We start from the raw sequence: 27092 nt of genomic DNA on the forward strand, positions 1-27092 counted from the left end.
GTACTGGGTATATACAGGTTAGTGCAGGTAGAACTGGAGCTGTACAGGTGTTTCTGATGTCTACAGTCTACTTGCACCTAACCTGTACTGGTCCATGTACTAGGTATGATATTATGCAGGACAGTGCAGGTAAAATTGGAGCTGTGCAGGTGTTTCTAATGTCTACCTGCACCTAACCTGCACTGGTCCATGTATTGTCTTCAGATAATGGTGCAAATGTCTTACAATTGAGGAAAAGGGAATCTTTAGATAAAGATAGATGCCGGCAGTTGAAAATTCTACAATCATGGTCTGATGACGATGATGATCCACTGTGTTTTGCAGCTCAGGTAGTTGTGGAAACAACCTCTGGCTGCATTCAGTCTTTCTTCATTTCTTTCCACTGCGTCTTTTTTCCTGTGAGCTGCCGTAGCTTTCTGAGTTTCTGTGCAGTTTTTGCATGGTTTACACGACTGCGACTGCCATGAATTACAACAGTCCGCTATTGAACCAGCCTTTGACACTAGGGACACGCTTATTGAAGGATATCTGAAAAATTTACAGCCATGTTGGTTATTTAATAACGGTTCTGATAATGTAGTAGTGAATTTTTATGTGATCTTTGAGATCTAGGCCTGTGGGACAGGCAGGCAAACCTTGGTAGAGATTTAGATTCAGACGTAAGATTTCTTTGCCATTATGATATTTGTGTAACTTGTAACTTGTAAGGTCAATTTTGATCTTCCTGTGCTGTTGAGCATACCTAAGCGAGTGACGGCGTGTTTCCAAATATATAATTGATAAAAGAATTACACAGGAAATGTGAAAATATCTTCCACCGACCAATTTTTGATGGCTCTGGAAATAACATGTACCACCCCCACAGTTTTTAGAGAAAGACAAATTTATATTGCATGTCCCCCATCCAAACCACCCCCAGTTGTTATTGTTTTACTCCACCCACTGTTTTTTCCCTGTCAAGGACATTCGTTACATGTGTGGGTGTGAACGGTGTCAATGTATGCCACCAGGGAAGCCACACAAGTTTATTTCATCGACTCATTTTAAAGCTATATTTTGGCAGGAGCTCACAATAGAAACAGAGAGCTGGGAATCTGACGGTATTCACTTCCTGAAAGTAAGTGTACCAAGATACGAACATGTACAAACTTATGAACCATGCTCATGTTAATCCTTGATTTTAGTATGAGTCAGCAGAAGAGGATTTTCATTTTTGGTGATCATTAGGTCACAATCCATTAAAAACATGTGTCGGAATGCAGTGAAATTAAATACATATATGAAAAAGAAACAGAATCTTGTGCAATAAAGCGCATGTTATCAAATGATGATCAAGTTACCTGAGTGTAGTAGGCAGTTTAAATAAATTAACCTGTTTCGGAATTACCTGTTTCGAATTAATTTAAGTTGACTCCAGGTAAAATATTGTTACTCTATGTAACATTAATGGAGATCTGAATGAAACAAACAAAATGTTCATGATTTCATGTTAGAGTTCTAGGCAGTTGTATGATTTAAAGTGATGAGTAAAATTTGAAAAATATTGCAAAATAAATCCTACACTAACAGGATAAACTAGGATAATTTGACTAAGGTCTATTTTCTGAAATCTGAATACACTTTTGCTTATAGCATTTCATTCTCTCTTCTCTAGAAAGCCCAGATTGATACAGGAACATGAAGATTGGTTGAAAGCCTTCCTGAAACAACATTACCTCCCTTCTTGTTATTCTGGTCTCCTCGTTCTTGTTATTCCCTGATATAATTTGAGGAGCCCCCATCTTCACAATGTGAGCTGGGAGCAAAGCTAGAGGCATTAGAATTGGAGGATAAATGCCTCTAAATGCAGCATTACCAGTGATTTATGCTATACTTTAGATGCAGGGTCCTGGGAAGTCAGCCAAGTATGGAGAACAAGATCTCAATATACCCTAACATCTCTAATTTTGTTACTTTGTAATTCTCTTTTCCATAGTTTTATTGCTTTTATTATTTTTTAGTAGTTTTGGCAGGGCGTAAGGTATGTGTGACTTGCAATTTGTAGAAAGATAAAGATATAAACAACTTGCAATTTATACAAGGTGACTATGATAGATTGCATATGATATTTTGAGTTCTGGTGTTGGGAAACTAGCCAAACACAGCCATGAGAATACACAGATCCTCCTGTTTTGCTGGGGCTCTTGTATAGTCTGGTTGGTATTCTGTTTGGAATATGATTTCATGGTTGTTGATGGCAGAATTTTTGGAATAACTTCTTGGTTTTTGCTTGGTGCCCCGAACATTTAAAGAATCTGTGTTCCAATCCTTTTGAACTTGAACCACTAAATTGAAAAAAATTTCTGTATTTCTTCTTGATTTGTGATTTTTTTTTGTTGTTTTTCATATGTACATTGTTAGTAGTCTTAAACGGAAGTTTGCTCTTATAAGGACATTATCCATGGACAAAAATAACGACCTCATGCATTGGTTGCCTAGGAAACTGTAAACACAACATGCACTTTGACCCCTGGATATCAGAACTTTATCTCTGTGTAAATGTCTGCTGATACGTAACTAACTGCGACCACATAGCTCAATAAGGCAGTCTTGTGTCTACATTTTAAGGCTATATTATCCCATGATGAACAAATACTACATCTAGCAATGAAAAAGAAATTAGTGCATGTGGATCTGGGGATTCGGATTCTTTGATTGTTTGAAACATTCTTTTTCACATTTCGAGAGGCATATTTCAAATAAAAGCACTGGAAAGTTATACACTAGACATGTCTTTTTGGGCGTGATTAGGTAGCTTTTTCTGATTCATGGCATTGTTGACATCCTTGATGAATTATGTTAGATTTCCCTAGATTCAGTTGAAGGTGTTTTCATCAAAAACAGAGGTCCGAAGATGCCTAAACATACTTCAATTAGGAAAGCTGGTAAAAATTCAACACAAATTACACGTCCAAACATTCGCTCAAAGTCCTGTCTGGCAGGAACTTTGAGACTTTTACACCTTCAATGAGAAAGTAAAGGCTTAACGTCCCCTCGGGAATGATGTAAGAAGTTGTTACAAATGTTCTGAAGTGCCTCCCCAACAGGTACAAACACCTTTGGCAAGACGAATGGCTTTTTCATCTGCTTGTTTTGGCAGAGAACCAATGTTTTCCCTTAGAGAGCTAGCCTGTACCAACCACCGGGATTGTCTTGCAAGTGGCATTCAAAGCCTTTAACCCACATATATATTATTATACATAGTCAGTCAGTCAGCCTTTAACCCACATATTATACATAGTCACTCACTCACTCACTCACTCACTCACTCACTCACTCACTCACTCACTCACTCACTCATTCACTCACGTTTATACATCAAGGTGGTTGAAAAGAGTTCATCTTTATAGGTAAAGCTCAATGTGAAGAACTTATAAGAAGGCTCTTTGAACTTCAGTTTCTTACACTAAGAATTGGACTTGCCCTATATTTGAACTAAGGAAAAAATTGTACGACACACAGTCAAGGAATGAAGTTTTGGAAGTGTTGGATTCGGGTACAAACACTCTTGCATGCCAGACTAATGATATAAGGTCTTAATCAATATATGTGTGCTCATTGTTGTTTAACGCTACTAGTTCAAAGAACCAGTGCGTTCTAGAGGAATTTACTAGCGGCCAGTTACGATTTGGGTCATACCAGTGTCGTTTCGAGGCCTGTCCCGACTCAATACCAACGCAGCGATTAAACGCCGGCCTGGCATTGACAGCCAAACAACTACCTGTATGGGGAATGCCACCCGAACCAATCAAACCTTAGCGCAGGGTTTAAAAATAACTGAGTGGATGTCTGGGGTGTGATTAGACCATGGAGTGGAAGGACGGTTAGAGGGGCTGGGATTGGACATGGCTGGGTGGAGACCATTAAAAACTGTGGGGTCACCCAGGGGTCACTGGAACAGTCCATCTTCAGGGTCAGGGGGTGTGACACTTATGCAAGGTGGTTAGTGTTGTTGAATATATTTGGGTATTTTTGTCACACATTTCGTCAGACGAACAAGACATATTTTGTGTGGAGGCCAAATTTTAAACACATTTTTGACCCGACCATTTTTTTACAAAATATCATAAAGATCCAGCCACAACTTCTCAAGTTGAATTTTATGTATGGTTTATGTTTCTCTGCAGTCATGAAAATTGTCTTTTTTTGAGTTATGCCATTCACCCACGTATGCACCCTTACTCACTCACACACACCTGAAAATACAGCCTTCTTGGCAAAGGTAACAAAGCTGTAAAGTAGAACAAGACCAGTGTGGTGATCATCATTCCCCTCACAGGGCTCGAAATACTGTAAGTGCATTTAACTTCGCGTGGTTTTTATTTCGTGCTAAGGGGAAAATGGAGTGTTTGTGGCGGTTTTATGTTTGCGCCAGCACTATAGTCACATACTGCTACAGTATTGGACAAAAATGTTCGCGGTGGTTTTAAGTTCGCGGTGAAACGGTCGCCGCGAAAACCGCGAACATAAAACTACCGCGAACATTTCTGCATTTACAGTAGTGGGTGCATGTGCACCCAAAATTGGAGCTGTGCACCTAATTTTTGACTCTGGGTGCACTGGTGCACCTATGTATTTTTGTAGCCTATAGGGTTAAGGTACTATTGTACACTAGTATACAGAATATTCTTGAAATGTAAGTATAAAAAACAGCATGATAACTTTTTGCTGTACTTTATTTAATGTATTATTTGTTTGAAATTTTGAAGTTAACTATAGAATTACAGATTGAAGTTCTTAGAAAGGCAGCAGCGTTAAACTTTGTAATTATGTTCTGAAGAACATGCAACTTTATTTTATCTGGTGCACCCAAAATTCTTTCTGTGCACCCAATTTTTTGAGTTGGGTGCACCAATGCACCTATTCCCAAAGATGAATTACGAGCCCTGCCTCATATCATAAATACATGTAGAAGTGTTTCATTAAGTCATAACACAGCCAGTGAATTCTTCATCTTGCCAACCCCTACCAACATACCAAATACATGTACCATAAAGATCCACACAAGACTTCTCGAGTTCTGCTGTGTACTGACACACAAACACAGACACACAAACCAAAATTGCAAAAACATAACCTCCTTAAGAGAAGTGATAAACCATCTTGATACACTATTGGCTTCCCGGTGTTCAACAAAGCTGTTGAGAGTAGAACAAAACCGGCGTGCTGTAATCATCACCTGTCTGCTGAAGAGATATGGACTCTATTCATCTCAGAGATGGCCTCTTTCAGTGGGGCAATTACCTCCCCAGCAAACCACGGCTTATCTGGTCCGTATTGTACGCAGGTGATTCGTCTCTTACCATAATTTCCGCAACGTTTTGTTGCCTTAAGGAAAGCAATAAAAAGGCGTAAAATGGTTTGAGATTCAATTGTGTTTGTTGGGTCATGGTTTTATAAAGGAAGGAGACTGGACGTTCCACTGCAGTACCTTAGAAACTTACCAGGGGGCCCAAAATCTGATAATTTTTAGGTCTGAGTAAGACCTAACCACCTACCAAATATCAGGACAATCCACCCCGGCCTTCCTGAGTTATGCTGTTCACTCCTAATAATTCATTACACCACTGTTATTGGTCTCTTATTAATCAAAATTAACAATTCTTCCAAACTAACCAGTTTTCCTCTAGCTTCTTCCCCATACATTTTTTATGATTATGTTATTTCGATCCCAGTCTAGAAAGATCAGTACCACCATTATATCACTTCATTCTATCATTAATCTCTTATTTTTCTTGCACAATTCTTCCAAGAGAGGCAAGTTTTCCTCTAGCTTCTTCCCCATACATTTTTTATGCCTATGTTATTTTGATCCCTGTGTAGAAAGATCAGTACCACCATTATGCCAGTCTCTAGTGTGCCAGTCGCAACGGGAACGTTAAAACCAAACAAACGATCTCACGTCTTCTAGGGGAGCGAGAGGGAACGGGGAAATTAGGGCAGGCCGATAAATATTTGAATTTCCCATCAGGGCCAAGCGGAAATGCAGAAATTAAAGTTAAAGGATTATGTTAGAGGCATTTGTTATTCCCCAGGTATAAGAAAAAATGTTATGTTACCAGTTAAACTGGCTATGTTATGTACCTGTACACACTATGTAGTACATGTATAGATACCTAAAAACCCTAGTAAAAACCTGCTGACTCGAGCCTTTTTGTTGGTCTATTGCTGGCAACAGACTAGAAATTTTTGATCAGAGATATGAATACATTGTAGAATCATTTTCCAAGGTGTTTTCCTCATTTCTGTTGAAATAGAGAATGTGATATCAACAGAGCCACCAAAGCTAAGTCCCCTTAATGTTCCTACCTACCAAATATAATTTAGTTAAGACTGTAATTAGAATGTTTTAAATCGTTACTTAGATAAGGATTAATTCATTATGTAAGCTTGATTAGAATTTGAATGTCTATTGCTACTTTTGCTTAGTTCGAAAAAAAAGACGAAATTTCCCTTGCCCGCAATTTCCGTCGTCAACATCGCTGGATGCTGAATTAGACAGTTCTCAAAATGTTTGTGATTTGCAGAAGAATTTTTCTTATTGCAGAAACACAAATGTACAACTTGAATATTTGCAGGATAAAAATGTCCAGGATCAAATATTACTGCAAGCATTAAGTTTTTCAGGTACTGTTTAGTCAAAACCACTTATCTGTAAACATCTACTGTATATTATAATCTGCATCTTGTATAAGCTTGTCTTCAGGGAAAGTCATTAATCCGCACTGATATCCCGCATCTTCCTGTCATCAAAGATAAGATTTTACCAGATGTCTCAGGAGATTCCTTCAAGTCGCCTTAATCCTAAGATTACGTCACGTCATCTCTGGTTTCATACGCCTTGGGTCTTGTGAGGACGTGTTTCCAGGTGCAATTTCCTGGAGGAAGTGGATGTGAGAACTCTCCTGAGGTTTCTTAATCCCTTCCTTAAATCTGGAGATTAAGGCTGTAGGCAGAGATTTAGCAATGTTGGTGTTTTGCCAGAGTAAATGCCTTCCTATTGGAACATCGCCAAGCCTCCGGTGGCAGAGGTTTTACTGTCAAGTGGTGGAGCCAGGTCAAGTTTGTTTGCTGGTTCGCTGTTTCAAAACAGAGATGCTTTACAAGAACAACACTAAAACTGAGGGGGAATTTTATTCATTGTTTAATACAGATCACAAGAGTGGATGTTATCCTTATCGGATCTTAATGTCTTGCTTGATTCTATGGAAATGGAAAAGAAATGGTATGGCCTCTTGGAATGTCTTCTTGTTTTTTTTAGACTTTGAAAAGTCTGAGAAGCAAGATGAAAACCTGTAGTTTATTGGAACACAGCCAAGCCTCTGGTGGCAGGTCTTAGCTGTCAAGTGGTGGGGCTATTCTGATTTGATCAGTTGGTTCTCGGTTTTAAAAATTGTAACGCTAAAGTTTTAATCTTGATCATGGGTGTCTCCATGACCAGGCCCTTGGTCCTGGGATGGAAATTTGTTGAATCAGAAAAAAAATTCCACCCAGTCACACCAAGTACTGTATTTGAACTGAAAAATGTACTATTGTGAACTTAAAATGACAGACAGAAAAGGATTTAAACATGTTGTCTATTGGAATATTGCCAAGCCAGGGTCTTTACTGTCAAGTGGTGAGGCCAGGTCAAGTTCATTTGCTGGTTCTCGGTTTCAAAACGGTGATGCTTTGGAAGAACAACATTAAAACTGAGAGGAAAGTCTACTCCTTTTTTGTTCGCGGTTTTCGCGGGGACCGGTTCACCGCGAACTTAGAACTACCGCGGACATTTTTATCCGATACTGTAGCAGTATGTGACTACAGCGCTGCCGCAAACTTAAAACCACCGCAAACACTCCAAATTCACCTTAGCGCGAAATAAAAAGCACATAAACTCAAATGCATTTACAGTATACAGTACACAAGAGTGGATGTTATCCGGATCAGATTCACGTTTTCATCTTGACATCTTGCTTGATTTTTGCATTAAAAAATGTCAATGGTTTAAAGAAATGGTGTGGCCTCTTAAACTTGAGTTCAGTGTCTTCTTTTTTTAGACTTTTGTATAGTCTGAGAACCAAGAAGAAAACCTGTAGTTTATTGGAACATCGCCAAGCCTCCTGTGGCATGGGCACTTTTTACTGTCAAGTGGTGGGGCCGTGCTGGTTTGATCTGATGGTTCTCGCCAATCTCGGTTGTAGAAAGAAAGAGAACAAGGCAATCAGAGATGACAGACTTCACCCCCTTACCCATACTGCTTTGCACCCCTTACAGTCCTACAGACAGAAACGGCAGCACTTAGGATGCTGCATCGTGTGTTGAATTGTGAGAAGCAGAAATACAGATACAAACAGACACAGGCATTTTTCGCCTTTCGAAACACCTTTTCTTGCCTGAACCACTTGTAACACATGTTCTTTTACACCTGTGACACCTGTACTGTAACACCTGTACTGTAATACATCCACTCAGACTCTATAACACCTGTTTTGTAACACCTATATTGTAATGCTTGTACTGTAATACCTGTTCCTTACCACTTGTAACACCTGTTCCTTACCCACTTGTGACACCTGTAATACATCATATAACACCTGGTCTGTTACACCTGTCCTCACTTTTGTTCTTTGTTGTTCTACAGGGCATCTCGTACCTGGAGCAGGAGATTCGGAAGGCAGGTGACCAGGTGGACCCACACCTGTAACACCTGTACTGTCAAACCTGTACTGTCAAACCTATACTGTCAAACCTGTACTGTCACACCCGTAACACCTGTTCTTTGTTGTTCTACAGGGCATCTCGTTCCTGGAGCAGGAGATTCGGAAGGCAGGTGACCAGGTGGACCCACACCTGTAACACCTGTACTGTCAAACCTGTACTGTCAAACCTATACTGTCAAACCTGTACTGTCACACCCGTAACACCTGTTCTTTGTTGTTCTACAGGGCATCTCGTACCTGGAGCAGGAGATTCGGAAGGCAGGTGACCAGGTGGACCCACACCTTTACTGCCAGCTGGGGCACTTCCACCTGCTATTGGAGGACTACCCAAAAGGTCAGAGGGCAGCCTTACACCTAAAATCTTATATAACAAGCAGGGCTGTCTTCAGCCTCCAGGGCCCCACTGCAAAGCAGTATAGTGCACTGAGTTGGGCCACCCTGGCTAAATAAAACAGAAACAAACAAACAAACAAATATTTTTCAGTTCCACTCATTGTTCAGAAGCCAATTGTTGTTAAATCTGTCATTTTAAGCTTCTGAAAATGCATTTTCGTCATTTGTCGACGAGGGGGGTGAAATTTTTGTCCACCCCAACAAGTAAATCTCCATCCTTAGACGGAGGGACAGGTCCTGGAGGCAGCCCTTATTGCAATTCAATAATGTTGCATGATATTTGGAAGAAGGGTTTTTCCCAATGTCTATCATTTTGTCATCTGATGACATCTTGGTAATGTTTGACAAAATTATAGAATTGTAAAATTGTAGAAAGGCTCACTGTTTTGTAATGTCTAAGAATAAGATTATTTAATGTTTTTTCACTTTGCTGGAGCTTTATGATGCAAGAACACCTTTATCTAGTCTTTAGGTTGTATGCAAGCACAAATAATGCACAGTTGTACAGTTATCTATGATTTATACAGGAAGAAATTAGTAAAACTCAATGGACCAATCCCGTAAATTTTTTATAACTTTTGGAACGAAGCCCATTTATAACATGCATTTAGGTAGGCCTTGGGTGTAGTCGTGATGTAGCCAAGGTTTGGGCATCGTGCTACCGACTGAATCTCTCTGTATTTCACCACCTAAAGCTTACAAGTTCACCAAAGGCCAATCAAACTGGGGGAAAGTCCTGTTGAAAGACTGAGAACAAGCTGCCAACTGCAGCAGTACTGTTACAGACCTCTAGGGGGCTCTGCTTTCCTACAGTGGCCTCTCTTACCAACCCCTCCACAATCAGCAAACTGAGCACAACAGCTCTACAATTTCTTTTTCATGCCCAATTTCACGCGGTTCTGTACATGTATGAAGAATGCATCTCGCTTCACTCACAGAGTTCTATATTTTACAAGGCTCAGGGGAATTTGCCAAGAGTGGTTCCATACATCAAAGGGTAGTTGTTTTGTGACAAGTGTGTATTATCGCAGCAGGTGACCCTGACCTTTACCCCTGAACTCTGACCTGTGATGTTGATCAGCATGCAATGTCATTCCCAGGGGATGATGGGAAATACACCTGTAAATATCACAGTGGAAAAAAATTACAGGACAAAATGTTCTTGTACATTTTCTGTGAAGGAGGAATGCTGAAATTGCTCTACATTTTTGTCTATGTTGACAAGGCTTTACAAATCTTTGCAATTTTGCTAACCTTGAATTTTTTTATGTTTTGAATACCAAACTACTAATGGAAATGAAACATATTTCAGTTGTTTTCGGGCGTTTTTTTTTTTTACCCTAACAATTGTCAACATTGTAGAACTAGAAGGAGACGAAAGGTTTCGAGACCTGTCCTTAAAAACCCTTTGTTGTCAGTCCTTAGAGCTTCAAGAGTTCATTCACGGTCCTTTTCATGGTCCCTACTTGTGTATGCTGACATCATCGTTTGTCTCCTGAGTTCCCCACACTGACTCCATGTCAGCAGGAAACCTGGGGGATTTCTGTCCTCACAAAGACGAAAAACTCGTACTCAAGCCCACCCGGAAGTGGGAATCAAAAAGGTCACATTTTAGCCTAAACGTCTACTATGTTTGAACAATCACACACCTATTAGTTACTACTGGGACTTCAAAAATGCTCCCGGCTAAGGAAACAAGTCTCACATCAGTGATTTTGTATAGAACATAAACATTACAAGAAGCTCACCCTCCTTCCTTGAAGAAAAATCTTAATCCCTTTGACCTTATATCTCTAATTTCTTAACCTTGAGGTTCAAGGTTATCAGGAAGCCGGATAAGACTTGGGGGGTAGCCGGCAAGACTAACCTTCGCTTGTAAACGGGCAGAAAAACAAACCCTTACCTTACCTGCAGTGTGCACAGTTGGTACAGTCCAACCTTGGCTGGAAGCAACCATGTGATTTTAAGGAGTGTTTGAGAAATTTGTTTAGGAATGATTTAGAGGAAGATATTTTTGTCAAATTAGAAATGTTTCGAATTATTATTTTAGCTTAATTTGACTTCGGTTTGTTTTGTAATTGAATTAATACACTAATTAGGAATGTTAACGAACCCCGTCCTTGGTGACTTCGGAACAGTCCGACCTTGAAGGAAGGTTCCATTGCAGCAGACAGGGGTGGTCAGGTTGGCTGCTTGGCTTACAGGAAACAATGGGCGGGGTCACCCAAACATTGGCAGTCCCCTAGCCAGGCGACACTTGACTGCTAGAATAACAGAGGGAACATTAGCAGACTTAAGGCTGTTTGTTTAAGGAGCTTGCCTGAACTAAGGAGGCTGAGGACACAGGTGTGCTGGAGGACAGGTGTGCTCCGATCACCTGTCTGGGCAGGGGTCCTTAACTGGGCGGAGCTCTGTTAAGTGTTCTGGATTTTAAACATTAAAGATCCCAAAGTAAAGATCGTATCAAAATGTTTTCACTTAGCTTTCCTTTCATAGTTGATTTGGTCAAAGCCAAATATAATATTTTATTGAACATGTTAAATTACATTTTGAGCAAAGTTTTCACAAGAATTGGGGCTATAACTTGGAAGAGGTTTTAGAATGAAACTTTTAAACATTTAAGACTTAAAGATTGGATTTAGATTGCTGTTTCGCTCAGTACAGACTATCAGATTAAAGTTCGTCGAAATTTGTAAGTAGTGTTTTAGCACCACAATGTCATTGGTGTTCTTGTTAAAAGTTTGAACAGAAGTCATCTTTTTCTTCAAGTCTGTAACTTTGAAGTCAAAAACACCTCATCATATCTTTTATGAAAAAAAGTCAATTGTTGCCCAAATATATTTGCAGTCTTTCTGTGCTCTCAGGTTTCTTAAGTTAAAGAAACTCTCCTTGAGTCTTTCCTTGCAAACCTTAACTATTAACCGTTTGGCTGCAAACCTTTGACAAACGAGTTCCCCCACACCCCTGACTTGACATGGAAGTGACAGCCTCATGTCCGCCCGTCAACCTTGAAGTGACGACCCCACGTCAGCTCTGTTCAAGGTCACGTCCTTGTGAGACAGGAGATGAAAAGAACCCCAGCTGTTCCTCACTATAGGGAGAACTGTTACTAGTGGATCAACCAACAGCAAGGCCGGTGTAGTCTAGTCTCTACCAGACTAACTGCACCGGCTTTGGGAAGAATATTTGCCGGTGTTACATTTGCAGGCACCGCAGACTGACTCTATCCAGGTTAATTATTCCTTTTTCTGCCGAATTCTACGATCCATATGCCGGTAGGAGGGCTTGTTGGAGGCTGTGTGTAGTCTACAAGACTTTCTGGAGCAAAGTTGAACTATGATTTCCAAAATTTAGACTCCTAGTCATATTGAACCAAATTCCACATGCCTGGGCACACATAAACAATAAACATGCTGGTAGTATAAGGACATGTGTACATTTCCATTCAGAGATGGCAGACTTCACCCCCTCATGCAAAGTAAGAAAAACGAACAGAGACACTGAACAAAAGATTTTGTAAAATGAATTTTTGCCTGTCCCTTTCTCACAGCAATCTGGTGAAAAGCTGATCTTCTCGGCAAAAATAGAAGAAAAACTAAAGACATTTCCTATGTTCGACCGTCAATCAGTACAGAAGGCACACATTAACATTTTCAATCAATTTTCCATTTTGAAGGAACATTTAATTGGGGGAGGAGTTGCTGTCAGTGTGTCGCCCTGTCCTGTATTGTTTAAGTTTCCTGAAATAGACTTTATCTTGGCAGGGAATTTCCTTTAAGAAACAAGAATGTGAGGCATGTCGGAAGTGCTTGTCCGGACTTGTCTTGCCCTTGACGTTGACCTTCACATAAAACATATGGTTGCGGACGACCTTAGTTGACCTTCTTATCTATAAGCCCAGGGAGGTAGATGTGAGCTTTGAAGTAAATTGAACCTGACACAAGAATCTGTCTAGGGTATAGGGCTATTCCAAGCTTGCAAGGCTGTCTCCGGTACTCGGCCCTTCCTTTAAATTTGCCTGTTGGGACAGACAAAATTGTCACTCTGGAGGTATCTTTGCAAGCTTAAATTGACAGATTTTACAAAATTAACATGGGCTTCTGAATAATAAGTGGGACGGAAAGAAAAATTTAAAGCTTTGGGCAGCCTAAATTGAACCTAACAGAACAGTGTGTCTAGAGTACTCTGTGAATGGTCAGAAAATATTGTTGGGTGCAGGGAAATGGAACAAAAGTTTTGTATTCACAGGATTTTCCCATGACAGAAAATGTTTTTGTTGAAGTGGAAAAATAGAACAGAAAGGAATGTATCAAATAATACCTCATAAAATTTTGACTAACATTTTCACACACACAAAATTCCTGTCATTTAAAAGATTTTTCCTGAAGGACTATAAAGTGCCACTCTTACAAACCACTTGTAAGTAAGATATGATATTGTACATTTTTGGTTGTAAATCCCATTTTTGTTTATAAGTGTTTTAAGATGAATGAATAAATGTTATGTTTTTGTGTTTCTGCAGCAATGTCAGCTTACCAGAAGTTCTTCAGCTTGAAGGAAGATTACTGGAAGGTCAGTTTCAACATTTTGACTTTTTTTTCAACCATCAATTATAAAGAGTACTCTGTTTCTTCAGATTCGTGGAATGGATGTGAATTTGAATTATTGAAAGTTTTAATTTCAAGAAAGAATGTTACAGCCATTGCAGCAAGTGGATTTGACCCCTGACATTATTTCAGTGTTCGTTAGTGAAATGTTCTTACGATGCGTGATCCATGTTGTTATTCCAGGATGCCAACTTCCTGTATGGCCTAGGGATGGTGTACTTCCACTTTGGCGCCTTCCAATGGTGAGGAACAAACTAACGAACAATGTTCATTCTTACATGAAATACTACGACTAGCAGGGCTATGTCGGAAAGATGAAGAATGAGTGAGAAATTGAATGAGTGAGTGAGTGAGTGAGTGAGTGAGTGAGTGAGTGAGTGAGAGAGTGAGTGAGTGAGTGAGTGAGTGAGTGAGTGAGTGAGTGAGTGAGTGAGTGAGTGGATGAGTGAGTAAGTGGTTGGATGAGTGAGTAAGTGAGTGAGTGTGAGTGGTTGGATAAATGAGTGAGTGAGTGAGAGAGTGAATGACAGTAAATGAAAGTGAATAGATTGTAAATGGGAGTAAGATTGAGTGCATCTGTCTGTATGTTGTTTGAATTTAGATAAGCCTTGTGTATTAGATTTAACAGTGTTATTTGGTATCATTATGATAACAAGACTTGTGGATATGCACAAGTCAACTTATGCAAGGATTAACAAATCACACATAATGATTTTCATGATGTGGAACATCTAGTGTATCTACTATTGTGTATCCTGGTGACACATAGTACATCCGACAGCTGAGACCTGTTGCGTGTGTGACAACAGTGGGAAGCTAAACATGTCCACTCATCGATCAGGGGCATATGAGGTCGTGCTGAGAGCAGGTCTGGGTTCTGCTTGTGGGATAAACACTGGGAAAGTGCAGCAGTGACAGACGGTCGGGCTGGGGCTGTGTGAGCTGCTCAGGATGGGTTTCAGGGTGTATCAGTGTAGCCTCTACCAGGCTCCACAGGTCGCTGGAAAGATGGTAGAAATTTGCCAAATAGACGGATAACATGCCAGAGGAGTTAGCTGGCCAGGGAGTACAGTTTGCGGTCTAATATCAGTGTAGAACTGTGTATTTTTACTGTCATGTATTGTTGGTATGATTTTATTACCTCCATGTAGAATGGAGGTATAGTTTTTGGTCCGTTTGTCTTTGTGTGTGTGCATATCTGGGGTAGTATTTTAAAAACCTCAGGATAGATTGCAATAATATTTGGTACGTGGATAGGTGTTGATGACATAATGGTAATGGTCGATTTTGGGCCTCCTAGGGGCCAAGCTTGGTACTGCAGCTTTTTTTGTATTTTTGGTCCTGGACACCCTTGTACAGTACATGTACTTCAAATCCTTACGATTGTGTTTCCAAACATTTTTAATGTCCTACAAAAGATTGGCAAAGATCAGAATCCAGAGCTATTTAAAAAAACTTCCCTCAAAATGGCCCAAGACCACAGAACTGAGTTGTTTTGTCCTCTGCACAGCCTGGTTTACATATTATCCAGGTTGCCATGGTAACAGGAGAACCATTACTCACACAAAACACAAAGGTCACCTCAAATCACCTTCAGCTATTTATAGAAGGACACAGCTGTGTGGGGAGTAGGCAGGGCAAAGGTTAGAGTTCAGAGTTGAACCAGAGTATTTAAACTTGTAGGCGAGTTAGAGGTAGGTGAGTTTTATCCGGAATAGTAGCTGAAATGTAAAAAGGAAGTAAGGAGTATGTGGGTCATAGTTCAGAGTTGAGAGGTGCCCCAGGTGTGTTTTTAATGCGCAGGTGAGTCGTAGGTGGCTGGAACACAGCCAGGTATGCCAGGTATGCGCAGAAAACCACAAAAGCGGGCGAGGTCCAGATCACCTTGGTGACACCTGCCTTTGCTGACGTCCTGTGTTTAAAGTCTTCCTTTGTTGGAAAGACTGGCGGGTTCATGTGGAGTTTCCTTTGTGCAAGAAAACGGCACATGGTTGAACTGAGCTCCTCGGTGAGAGAGTTTCTGCCTCACAAGTTTGTAGGAAATTTGTGGTTTCGTTTCGGCGGATGTTACTGTATTTGGACGGGGTAGCCTTGTACAAAGGTCAGATTGGTGGGTTGTTTTTGTCTGGTTGGAGTTGAAGTCCTAAAGAGAGCGGTGTGTTCGCGCGTGTTCACAAGTCTCCACTGAACTTGAAGTTGACTTTGACCTTTTTGGACCCACAATAAGCTTGACTTCACTCCCATTTAGAGGTAAGTCTATTCTCTTATTAAAGAGACATTCAATAGGTAACACAGCAAGTCAGTGCCTTTAAGCCTAATTTGTAAGTAGTTTATATTTGTGGTGCCATTGTGCCCAGGTTGGGTTTTTTTGGGGGAGATATTGTGAATGGAATTTGCTGAAATTTGATGTTTACATAGCTGTTAGCAAAACAAAGGACATGTTTGATAATTGGCCCCCTTATTGAGGAAGTTAGTTGATCATTTACCAGTATGAATCTATGATGGCCTAGTTGAAGCCTGTAACTTTTGAGAAAATTACCTTCAAGACAATGCTTGACAGTGTTGGCCTACATGTAAGGAAATTTTATGCACATGTACGTTAGTTGGTATTGATCATTGCTTCTAACACCCCTGGTATGTCAATGGTCCATTCCAGCCAGGTGTCTCAGACAATGGAATGTGTTGGATTTCAGACTATACCATTCTTTAACAGGGGTCTTTTTGTAGGTCTTTGTTCAAAGCACCTTATGTCTAGATGTATATGTTATAATACAGGGTCAGGGGGGGTCACTGTTTCATAAACCTGTAGAGAGTAAATATGTGTTTAGAGGAACCTTTGATTATGATTTAATTTTTTTAAATCTGTAGACATACAATTTACAGAGAAGTTTTTGTTGTGAATTTTCACTGAGGCTTTTGTATTTCAGGGCTTATGTCCTGACTGGCTTAGAACTGTCGCTGAGTTTAACGTTCTCTGTGCTAGCTAGCATTACAACCCAAATCAAACTGCAAAAAATAAGTAACATGTTGTTGTTAAAAATGTACTGCCGTTTTTTGTTGCCCAAATCCTTGGTATTTGGAAGGGTTTTCTCAGAAAGATCACCTGAAAGTTGCACAGGAAGGTGCTTTTATTACAGGAAGTTCCAGCCTGGGAAAAAAAGACCTGGCCTTTAAAAAAACACCTTGATAAATCAATGTAAAAAAAGGGACAGGTCAAAAGTTGTGTGTACAACATCAAAGTTTCAAGGAGTCGGTTGAAGATTATTCTCTCCAAAAGCTCACCCGGAAGTTTCACAGGAAGGTCTTTAAAAGGGAAGTTTGGATCTCCCGAATCCGGTAATCCCGTAAATGACCGGCGCGCTTTGTGCTTGCGTAGCGCAGGGGATTAACGGCGCCCAAACCGCCCCTTTGTGTGTCTTTCTTGCTTTGGAACGTGGCATCGCTTTTCTGCAGAGGTTGAATTTTAACCGGATGAAATCCTATTTCTTAACCTGTCAGCTCGAACTTTGACCTGCCCAGCTGGTATGTGACCTTGGGCATACTTTTAGTGACCTTGTGAGGATTTTTTTTGTAGTTTCCTCGTTTGAAGTCACATATGGGTAACGTCAAAAAGAAGTCTTCAAACACAGAAAAAAGTTGTAGGCTACACAAAGTTAATTCGTTGGTCAACTGAGCTTCTCCGAGAACTATAAGATCAACATGAAAACAGTGTCTTTGAAAAAGTCTTAGCATGTAGTATAATAAGGGGAATGTCTGTACCTTGGTACACACAGTTTCCGAGTGTCAGATTTAGGTGTCAAGTTTTCCTCCCTGCCCTCTGCCTTTATGTTGTCGTTTTGCTAAATACTTCACCACAATATCGCAGGGGACCAAGAAAATAGATTAATGTAGCTTGACACTGACAGGCAAGTTGAAGTTGTTGCCTGACCTTGTAGCTTTCCTATGGTAATGTTTTCCCAGAGCAAAGCTTGAGGGATTTTATTGTCAGTTTTGTGACTAAGTCGAAGTAGATTTTTACCATGAAGGAGCCTTAAACCAAAAATGGATTTGTGCGGTGTTACAGGCGAATTGTAGCCTGACCTTGTAGCCATTTTATGATGATGTTAACCCAGAGCATAGCTGTCTAGACGTCTGGGAGGTGAAATTTTATTGTGATTATAGTCCCTAAGTTGGCAGATTTTCCCCATGAAAGATACAAGAACCGAAAGAAATGAATTTGTGCAGCCTTACAGGCAAGTTGTCCACTGACCTTGTAGCCATTTTATGATAATGTTTACCTGGAGCAAAAGAAATAAATTTGTGTAGCCTTACAAGCAAGTTGTCCCCTGACATTGTAGCTATTTTATGATAATGTTTACCTGGAGCATAGCTGTCAGGTAGGTAAAGTTTTATTGTGATTTTAGTCCTTAAATTGGTAAATTTTCACCATGAAAGATCCAAAATAAAATAAAGTTGTGCGGCCTTACAGACAAGTTGTTGCCTGACCTTGTAGTCATTTTGTGAGTGTTTACCCTTAGCGTAGCTGTCTGACAAGGGAGATTTTATTGTGATTGTACTCCTTGAATTAGTAGATTTTCACCATTTAAACGCCTAAAACCGAGAAAATGAATTTGTGTGGCCTCTCAGGCAAGTTGTTGCCTGACCTTGTAGTCATTTTATGATAATGTTTACCCTTAGCGTAGCTGTCTGACAAGGGAGATTTTATTGTGATTGTACTCCTTGAATTAGTAGATTTTCACCATTTAAACGCCTAAAACCGAGAAAATAAATTTGTGTGGCCTCTCAGGCAAGTTGCTGCCTGACCTTGTAGCCATTTTATTATAATGTTTACCCTGAGCATAGCTGTCTGGGAGGCGAGGTTTAATTGTGAGTGTGCATTCAACAGGTGGGTGATTGATGGCTTTAAAGGTAAACCCAGACGGCCTACTGTAAACAGAGGCTCAATGCCCCCCTCCCCTTTTAGATCGCACACAAAGGCATTCTGGGTAGTTGTGGAAATATTAACCCAGCCTTTGAGAGCTGGCTGACCTTTGGCTGTTTAATGTTAGTTACTTGGTTTGTGGAATGCTTGTCTCCAAAGTCTCCTGATTGAAACAAACAAAGTTTAAAAATCACAGTTACTGCCGGTAAGTTTTTCTTTAAAAAGTTCATATTTGGTAGCAGGTAGTTTTCTGCCAGGAAAGAATGCGAAAAGATTTTGGACTATTTGAAATTTTTCTAAAATCTTTGTGCAGGGAACTTCCGAAGTCTGGATTTAGTATAAATGTTTTTCATTTTCGGGCCCCTAGCAGATTCTTTTTGAACTGTAGCTTATGTCTAAAGTTAGCATAGGGATCATGTAAGTCCCTTGGAAGGAGGTATACTGCCTTGCCACCAGTTGTCAGAATTGTAAGAACATAAAATCAATTTCTACTGGAATATTGCATGGGAATGCACAGGTGCAGTTATGTGTTTTAGAATCGGAAGGACAGCTTGTTTTGGTCTCCAATCACATGTTAAAGACTTTGATCTTAGTACATACCTGTAGAGTTAATATGATTATAAATGCAAAGTAAATATATCAAGGTGTGTGCTCTTAGGATTAAAACAATAACAATGTTGATGGGTGCAAAGTCTCTATCTCATAATCTCACTGTTTATGAAAAGTTTGGTAGGTCATTGCGAAATGATACACTTATTGCACAACCTGAAAACTTTTTGATAACTGAATTTTCAAACTTTGTTAGGTAAGAAATTCTTACTATTGTAAGAAGAGTTCTATTGTCTTACCACCGTTAAAGTGTCAACGATTTAGAAGGTCTGTAACTTTGGCCAAACAGTTTTAAAATATTGTGAATAGCATCCTTTTTTTTATCTCAAATCTTAGGCAAAAGGACACAAACTGACAAAGAAATTTAGCTGTTTCAGCAACTGAATGGTTTTCAACACATATCTATTTCACAACAGTCGACCAAAAACCTTTGTGTGTGATTTTTGTGTTCAAAGCACCGCTTGCTTGCCAGGAATCAAACCCATGGCCTTGTGCTCCACTGTGAAATGTTTTTGCAGACCACTAGACTGCAGCAGGCTACTGTGAAACACACAAAAGCCAAGGTCCTCCCTACGATTGTCCGCAGATCTGTAGGGTTGGAACTTGATACACGTTGGCCTTGGCCTGGCCTGGGTAGGGTTGCCTTTTGGTGGGGACTAGTCAGGGGTCAAAACAGATCTTTAAATTGAATGTCTGACAGTCATTTGAGGTGAAATCTTGATGTACTATAAATGCAGAAATGTTCGCGGTGGTTTCATGTTCACGGTTTTGGTGGTGACCTCGTAACTGCGAACTTAAAACCACAGCGAAAAGCCTTTTCCTTGTGTGAAGTACCTGGCTAATTTTAATCAAATTCAGAGTTGACCAACCAAATAGTCGGACATAAGTGTCACTAGAAAGTGTTGTCCCATTGTCAGACCATGTCTGCATAGACAAATTAGAGGACAGACAAACCTGTACAAGTGTTCACTTCGATACAACTACCATCTAGCCGATTTGACTAACTTCTGGGGTCCCTTGGATAATTCCCCCATTGAGACCAACATTAAGAATCCCGTCTAAAGCGACCACCTGTTCACATAGACCAGATTTTATCTGTCCCCTTTAATACAGATCTTCTTGTAGCCTGAGCCTGGAACTGAAACAGGATGACACTCAGGCTAGTCTTCTTGGGCATAGTTTTCACTGTAACCACAAAGAATAATGATGACAAGAATCCAACATTCATTCTGTGTTCTAATGCACTAGTTGGTCAAAAGCCAAGGTGTTCAGTTAATGGTATCCCTTTAAACATTTAAAGGGCTGTGACATCGTTCATTCGTTGTCATCGAGCATGAAACAGAATCATGACCAGAACACATTAACTATTTGTTCATCTTGGCACTCAGGTCCTTTTGTCTAGTCTTCCACTTATAAAACACAGGTCGGAAGTGTCAAGTGTTGAGATAAAGAGATCCGTGCTCCTTATTAAAGGGTTTGGACAAGATTGGCAAGGAGCGTGAGACAGTGCCACGACCGGAACACATTAAGTAATTATGCATTTTTGCATGCTTTACAGGTGTGTGAACATGAATGGAACTGTCTGACACCACCAAACAAGCCTTTTCATTAAATTTTCGTTGGGACTTAATTTTGCGGTAGTAGATAGTTTTCACAGTGTTTTAACCTTGTAGTTGAAACAATTCTGTAGACTAGTACAGTAATAAAATGTCAGAAAGGCCTATTTCCAGTGTAATGAATTCTAGTAGAGAGGTCCCTATTAGAGTAAAAGTATTTCGAACATTTCCAGTATTACGGAACCCTTGTACGTTCATTTGGCAAAGCATTTTTTTTTTTTGTAGCTTCTCATTGTTTTGTGGATGATAACTTTTGGATTATTTTGTAATAAAAGATGCTTGCTTTTATTCCAAAAAGAAAAATTGCATAGAAGAGATTCCTACATGCAACAGTGAGGCTGTACCTTCTGCCTACAAACTCGCGCCTAGTCAGCACCGAGCAGAAAAACGAGACTGCGCAAATATCACTGATATCGTGATCGATCATGTTCTGTTGTGCACTGGTCAGGTGGATACGGTGTATCAGTATCAACCCTGCGACCTAAAGCAGATCAAATTTCAGCTCGCCGAAAAAAAGGCAGCTTGCAAAAAATGGAGGATATCTTGATCAAAGCAGGTATGGTCGATTTTTCCCAAAGAAGGAATTGAAAACTTGTCTACTTGAGTCCAAAAGACTGATAAGAAATTTTGACTCACAAGAAAAAATTTTTAAAGTGTTATTTCTCTGAAACTATTTAACCTTGATCCTGTTAAGGTAGCTGTTTGGTACCAAATCTGTGTTGGTATTGGTGTTAGGCAGTAGGGATAGGGTTAAGTTATGAGGGTAGCGAAGCAGTGACACAGGTGTATTGCACCTGGCCACAGGTATGCCACACCTGCTCATGTTACACCTATAAACACCTGTACACACTGACTGGAACAGGTAGGCATCTAAACTAATACCAGCTCAGAAAAAAAAGGAATTGTTATGCCTTTAATTAAGTAATAGCTCATAAAAAAATTTCAAATAGTCATGCTTTCAAGTACCAGTATTATCATCCTAGGATTGATGTGTTCAGAAATTTGTTTTTCTTACAACTATTGAAGAGTAGATTTCATTAATCAAGTACTGTAGGAGCATCCTCACTAGATAGCTTCAAATAACACTTGCAGTTTGATGTGCAAAGGTTAGGTGTGACAGGTTGTTCGGTGTAGTATAACCAGCTGCTGCCGCGCCGTGTGCCTGCGAAGTCGGTGTGTTACACAGGAGGGTGGTTATACTGGCTATATAGATTCTTAATGTTTTGTTTTTTTTGCAAATTCAACATAACCAGACTATGTGAATCATGGCAAGAAAGAACCTGTGTAGTGAAAGTTTGAGAAGTCAGTGTTACTTGAGGTTAAGATGTGCAGTTCTTACAAGGCACATCCTGTTCTTAATGTACTTCTGGCGGCGTCTTAGGATGCGGAAGAAGGAAATGAAGTGACTTGCCTCACCTGACGTCCTTAACTCAATCTTGAGGAGAACCATGAATGACTCCAAATCTCGAGGTTGACTGAATACCATCGTTAATATGAACTATGATCTAGCTACCTTATTAGAAACTAGGTTCTATAAACAACTGTTTTGGTTCAAAGGTTTTTGTACGTGAGTTTAGGTTTAACAGAAGAGACTTCACTAAGTCAATGTTAAGGAAGAGAACCATAAAAGACTCAAAACCTGTAGGTTGACTGAAGATCATTATTTACATTAAGATTAAGTCTTTTATCAACCACTGAGATCCATATCTACTGTACCTTTCTAACGTCAAAGGGTTTTTTCTGTACGTGAGTTTGATTGAGATATCTATATATATACCTTTAGAACTTCAATTTTTTGTATGTGAGCTTAATTGAGATTTTAATATATACCTTTCTAACTTCAAAGTTTTTTTTGTATGTGAGTTCAATTGCGATCTCTATATATATACCTTTCTAACTTGGAAGTTTCTTTTGTATGTGAGTTAAGCAGACGTGACGCCCGGAAGTGCTATCACCTACGAGTTCCTTTAGCAGGAAGACCATTATTACCTTTGCTAATTATAAGACGTCTTGCAAGGAAGTCGCATTGCTTCCTGCATCGGTTCTGTGAAGCGGGTATCCTGAAATATCATAAATGCGTTCCCTGATATTTTGCGGATGATTGAAGCCATAATTAGACTATGGATCTAATAAGGTCCTTAAGAAGGTAATTGTAAAGTCCTACCGCTTCCAAATCATGGAGTTCTTCTCTCCAGTGTGAGTCTCCAAGGAAGTTCCTAAATTAGTGCAGTGACATTGTTCTATGCGGAAGTGTGGGAGGGCGCTAGTGGGCGTCCAACGGAAGGACTCGTTATAAATAACGTATGAATGAACCTCCACGTGGTGAGAGTCGTGTAGCGCGTGGTATAAAGCCAAGCCGGGTTTGCTGAGCTTGTACAACTCGCGGAGGAGCTTGGATAGGTGTGTTGTTCAGAGCGCCAGGTGAGGTTTCTCTCTGTTGAATTCTTGAGAGTAGGACACGTAGATTTATGTGTGTTGTATTATGGGTTTGCAGTTGGTGAGTTTGCCTCTTGCGATAACATTTGACAGAAATATTCTGTTTTGGGTTTGCTGAGCTTGTACAACTTGTGGATGTGGGGATAGGTGTGTTGTTCAGAGCACAGGTGAGGTTTCTCTGTCAAACTCATATGAAATAGGATGCATAGAATAGATGATAGATTTTTATCGTATTCAGGACTTGTAAGTAGAAATTGACATTTGACAGAAATCTTTCGGTCAGACGTTTTCAGTATTTTTTTTAATACCTGATGCACTACACTTCTTACTTCAGTTGCGAAAGGTAGTGGATGCTACCTGAAACGCCTGGCCATTTCCAATCTATTAACTGTTCAATGAACGTTAGACATCCAGGTAATAAAAAACCTGGTTCTTCAGTTCTTTCCTCTAGTCACTGACGAAAGATAGTGGATGCTGTCTGAAACATCTGACTTTTTGCAATCTTGTAACTGTTATGTAATGAAGGTGATTAGACATCTAGGTAATAACTTATAAGGAACCTGGTTCTCCAGTCTTTTTAGTCACTGTCAAAAGGTAGCATATTCTGTTTAAGACGTCTGACTGTTTACAAATTTTATCCAGGTGCCTTGAGTCTTGGGTGAATCTAGTACCTGTTACCCTGCGTAATGTTGACCATGTCCCAGCGGGATGTGTATTGGTCTGGTGTTTCTTTGTTCAGCAGTGGAGTGTGAGATTATGCGAGGTTTAGATGTCTGTTCTATAATAGTCTCATTTGCATACTGCTAGCTAGCTGTTATGTATTATAGATTTGCATATGAGCAGGCCAAAACAATTGGATATAATTGTTGTAAGTAGAAATATTTAGAAATAGCTGTTATAAAATTGACACCTTGGAAAAGAAGTTTGGGACTTCTTTGACTTGTCTTTTTGGTAACTTGTATGTATTCTTGATAATCCACCTGACTTGAAAACCAACACAGCCACCAAATAATAATATTGACAACTTTCCCATGTAGTAATTAATAAGATGAATGCTTCTTGATCCATTCTGGCCGAAGTGCTTATCTGTTTGTGTTAGTAAGGATAACAGTTTACATTCTACTTTCTCAATTTAGTTCTGAACAAATTGATTGTATTGAAATTATTTTAGTGTTCAATCTCGATGTTTTAGTGTTCAGTCTTTTGAGGAATACAATATAACTTGCTGATTAGTGTTCTGATTGTGTTTTTAATGTCTTTCGCATTTTGGTCTCAAAATGTATCCTTTTTCCTGACACACACCCTCCCAGCATATCAACTGTACAGTCCCTCACCTTGGAAAAAATGCCTATCAAACCACATAATGCAAAAGCAGTCTTTTATGCAGACTTTCGGCTGCTGCCCTCTGATTGGCCAGCCGGGTCTCCCCTGCCTCATTAGATATGCATGAGTAGCTGTCAATCAAGCCGGGCTAGCCTGTCTGTTCTCAATTGGCTGGAGGTACCCAGGGCTCCCCTAACAAAGAGCAGTGTTGGCCTCACTAGCCTTGTCTGGCGTGTAGGAGCCAAACTAGCAGACTTGGAAGCCGGCCAGGATTTTTTTTTTCTCAGCAGAGGCCTTGGTGCTGTGTAGTAAGGAGGAGGGTTGTACTGTCGGATTCTTTGCTGATTCGCTGGACGGGAGCTGGGGATTTAAAGAGCGGGGAGGGAAAAGATTGGACGGTAAGGACAGCTGACAGGCAAGGGGCCCGGATAGGGGTGTGTGCGGGGTGAGAGGGGGGCCAGCTCTGGCCCAAATATTTGCTGGGGCTCCTCTGCAAGCATGCGGGGCGCCAGCTGTGCTTTCCTACTTGTAGAAACCCAGAAAAAAATCTCCACAGTGTTTCTTTAAACCGTGTACGGCGCAAACGTATACCCGGTGTCCACGCGGTAGTGTTGTGTTGTGTAGGTTGTAGTAAGGATTGGCAGAGTGCCGGGTGTTTAAAACCCCGGCCGGCAGGCTGGAGAGAGGGAGAGTGTGTGTGTTATGTGGATGGTGTGCCATTTTGTCTTTGTTTGTCTGGCTGCCTGTCGAACCCCGGTGTTGGAAGGGACCCTGACCTGAGGGTGAGGTCCCGGTGCAGGGGTTCAGGGCTGGGGCTGTGTTTTGGACTTGCTTTGGCTGTTTTCTGTTTCAGAGTAGTAGAGTAGATGCTGGATGCTATGACTGCTATGACTTAGTTTCAGTGTTTTCCTTTTAAATATGTCTTGACACGTGCCCAGTAATTTGGAGGCAAATATTTGGGATTAAGAAGTATTTTGCATTTTTGGCTCTCCTTTACTAAACGAAGTCTAAGAGGTTTTGGGGCGGTGTTTACTGTTTGGGACTTGAAGCTTTGGCTGTTCTCTGTTTTAGAGTAGACTATAGTAGATTGTAGGTACTGGATGCTATGAGTTTTCCTTGTTTTCCTTCCAAATATGTCTTGACACGTGCCCTTTAATTTGGAGGCAAATATTTGGGATTAAAAAGTATTTTGGCTCCCCTTTTCTAAAGGAAGTCTAAGAGGTTTTGGGGCTGTGTTTACTGTTTTGGACTTGAAGCTTTGGCTGTTCTCTGTTTTAGAGTAGAATAGAGTAGATTGTAGGAACTGGATGCTGCTAGTTTTCAGTGTTTTCTGTTTAAGACATTCCTTACTATTTTGTTGTTGTTGGTATATTGATAAAGATTTTCCAGTATTAACCACTAAATGTGTAGCATGTATACAATTTTGTCCGTTCTGAAATTTGCAGCTTTGTCTACACTCTTCTATAAGCGCAGTATGCTTTAGAATTCCAGCCTATCGATTGTGAATTTTTGGTATTTGAGATTTCACTGCCAGACGTAACGCGCTCAGACTTTTGTAAATTCTGGGATTTCTCAAATGTTTTGAAATGCAGGGAATTTCGGCTCCCTTCGCCTAAGGTCTGTGGTTTGGACATGCAGCTTTTGCTACTCTATTATTAAGGCTTTTTTGTTTGATAACTAATTTCTGTTTTTTTCCCTACTGCCACAAGCACAACTCTGTCAATTCTGAGGCATTTTTCGCACTGAATATTTGACATTTTGAAATGTAAATATATGGAAAGGTAAAACATTAGATTCTCATTGTTAGAATTGAAGCAATGTTTTGGGATTTGTTTGCTGGGTAATGAATGTGGCTGTAAGGTACTCAAAATTACGTCGACTTGATTTTGACTACTCTTCTTTGTTTTGATTTCTGTACATTTGAGTTCAAATCTACACATAAAAATGTCTGACCTTTATTTAAAGACTATGATTTGGTATGTTTTGCTGCATTTCCCAACTACAGCATTAGTTCCAGTCTAGTTTTTCTTTTCAAAACAAGTCTAGAGAGGATATTTTTATCTGACCTAACAAGGTCATAATTGTCTGCTGACTTGACCTCTAATGAAGCACGTTTGACCTTGATGTCTACATGTGGAGTATTAAGGTAACCGTCAAGGAATAATTCAGTCATTTTTGAAGGCTTGGAAAGTTTTGGATTTAAGAAAGAAGGAAAGAAGAAATCTTGGAGCCAATAGCAAACAAGTTGACTCAGTTGTTGTAGTTCAGGTTTTCTTCTGTCATGAATCAAATGATGTCCAGAACAAATTTGCCCTGAAGTCAAGTGTGGCTCTTTGTTTTGTTCAGCTCTCAACTCTACATTCCTCAGACATTTTTTTGTTTTGTTTTATCGGAGAGTACGATGTAGAGGTACCAAAGTGTATTGATTTTTGCTGAAGTAAGAAAC

At 40.1% G+C, this 27092-nt stretch overlaps 1 protein-coding gene across 3 annotated transcripts in view; it reads left to right on the plus strand.

Moving 5' to 3' along the window:
• The window catches only part of LOC136423062 (lysine-specific demethylase 6A-like), an 86559-nt gene that overhangs the window by 8589 nt on the left and 50878 nt on the right, over positions 1 to 27092 (plus strand). Inside the window, exons 3-5 of one of the 3 annotated variants that reach the window (XM_066411061.1) lie at positions 8967 to 9075; positions 13657 to 13706; positions 13925 to 13983. In XM_066411061.1, coding sequence (XP_066267158.1) covers positions 8967 to 9075; positions 13657 to 13706; positions 13925 to 13983 — 218 coding nt within the window. Of the gene's footprint in view, positions 1 to 8966; positions 9076 to 13656; positions 13707 to 13924; positions 13984 to 15852; positions 15992 to 24818; positions 25045 to 27092 lie in introns of those variants that run through there. The other 2 variants (XM_066411063.1, XM_066411062.1) reach the window with 2 other exon arrangements.

Source organism: Branchiostoma lanceolatum, chromosome 17, assembly GCF_035083965.1.
Source record: "Branchiostoma lanceolatum isolate klBraLanc5 chromosome 17, klBraLanc5.hap2, whole genome shotgun sequence".
NCBI classification, from domain to species: Eukaryota; Metazoa; Chordata; class Leptocardii; order Amphioxiformes; family Branchiostomatidae; genus Branchiostoma; species Branchiostoma lanceolatum.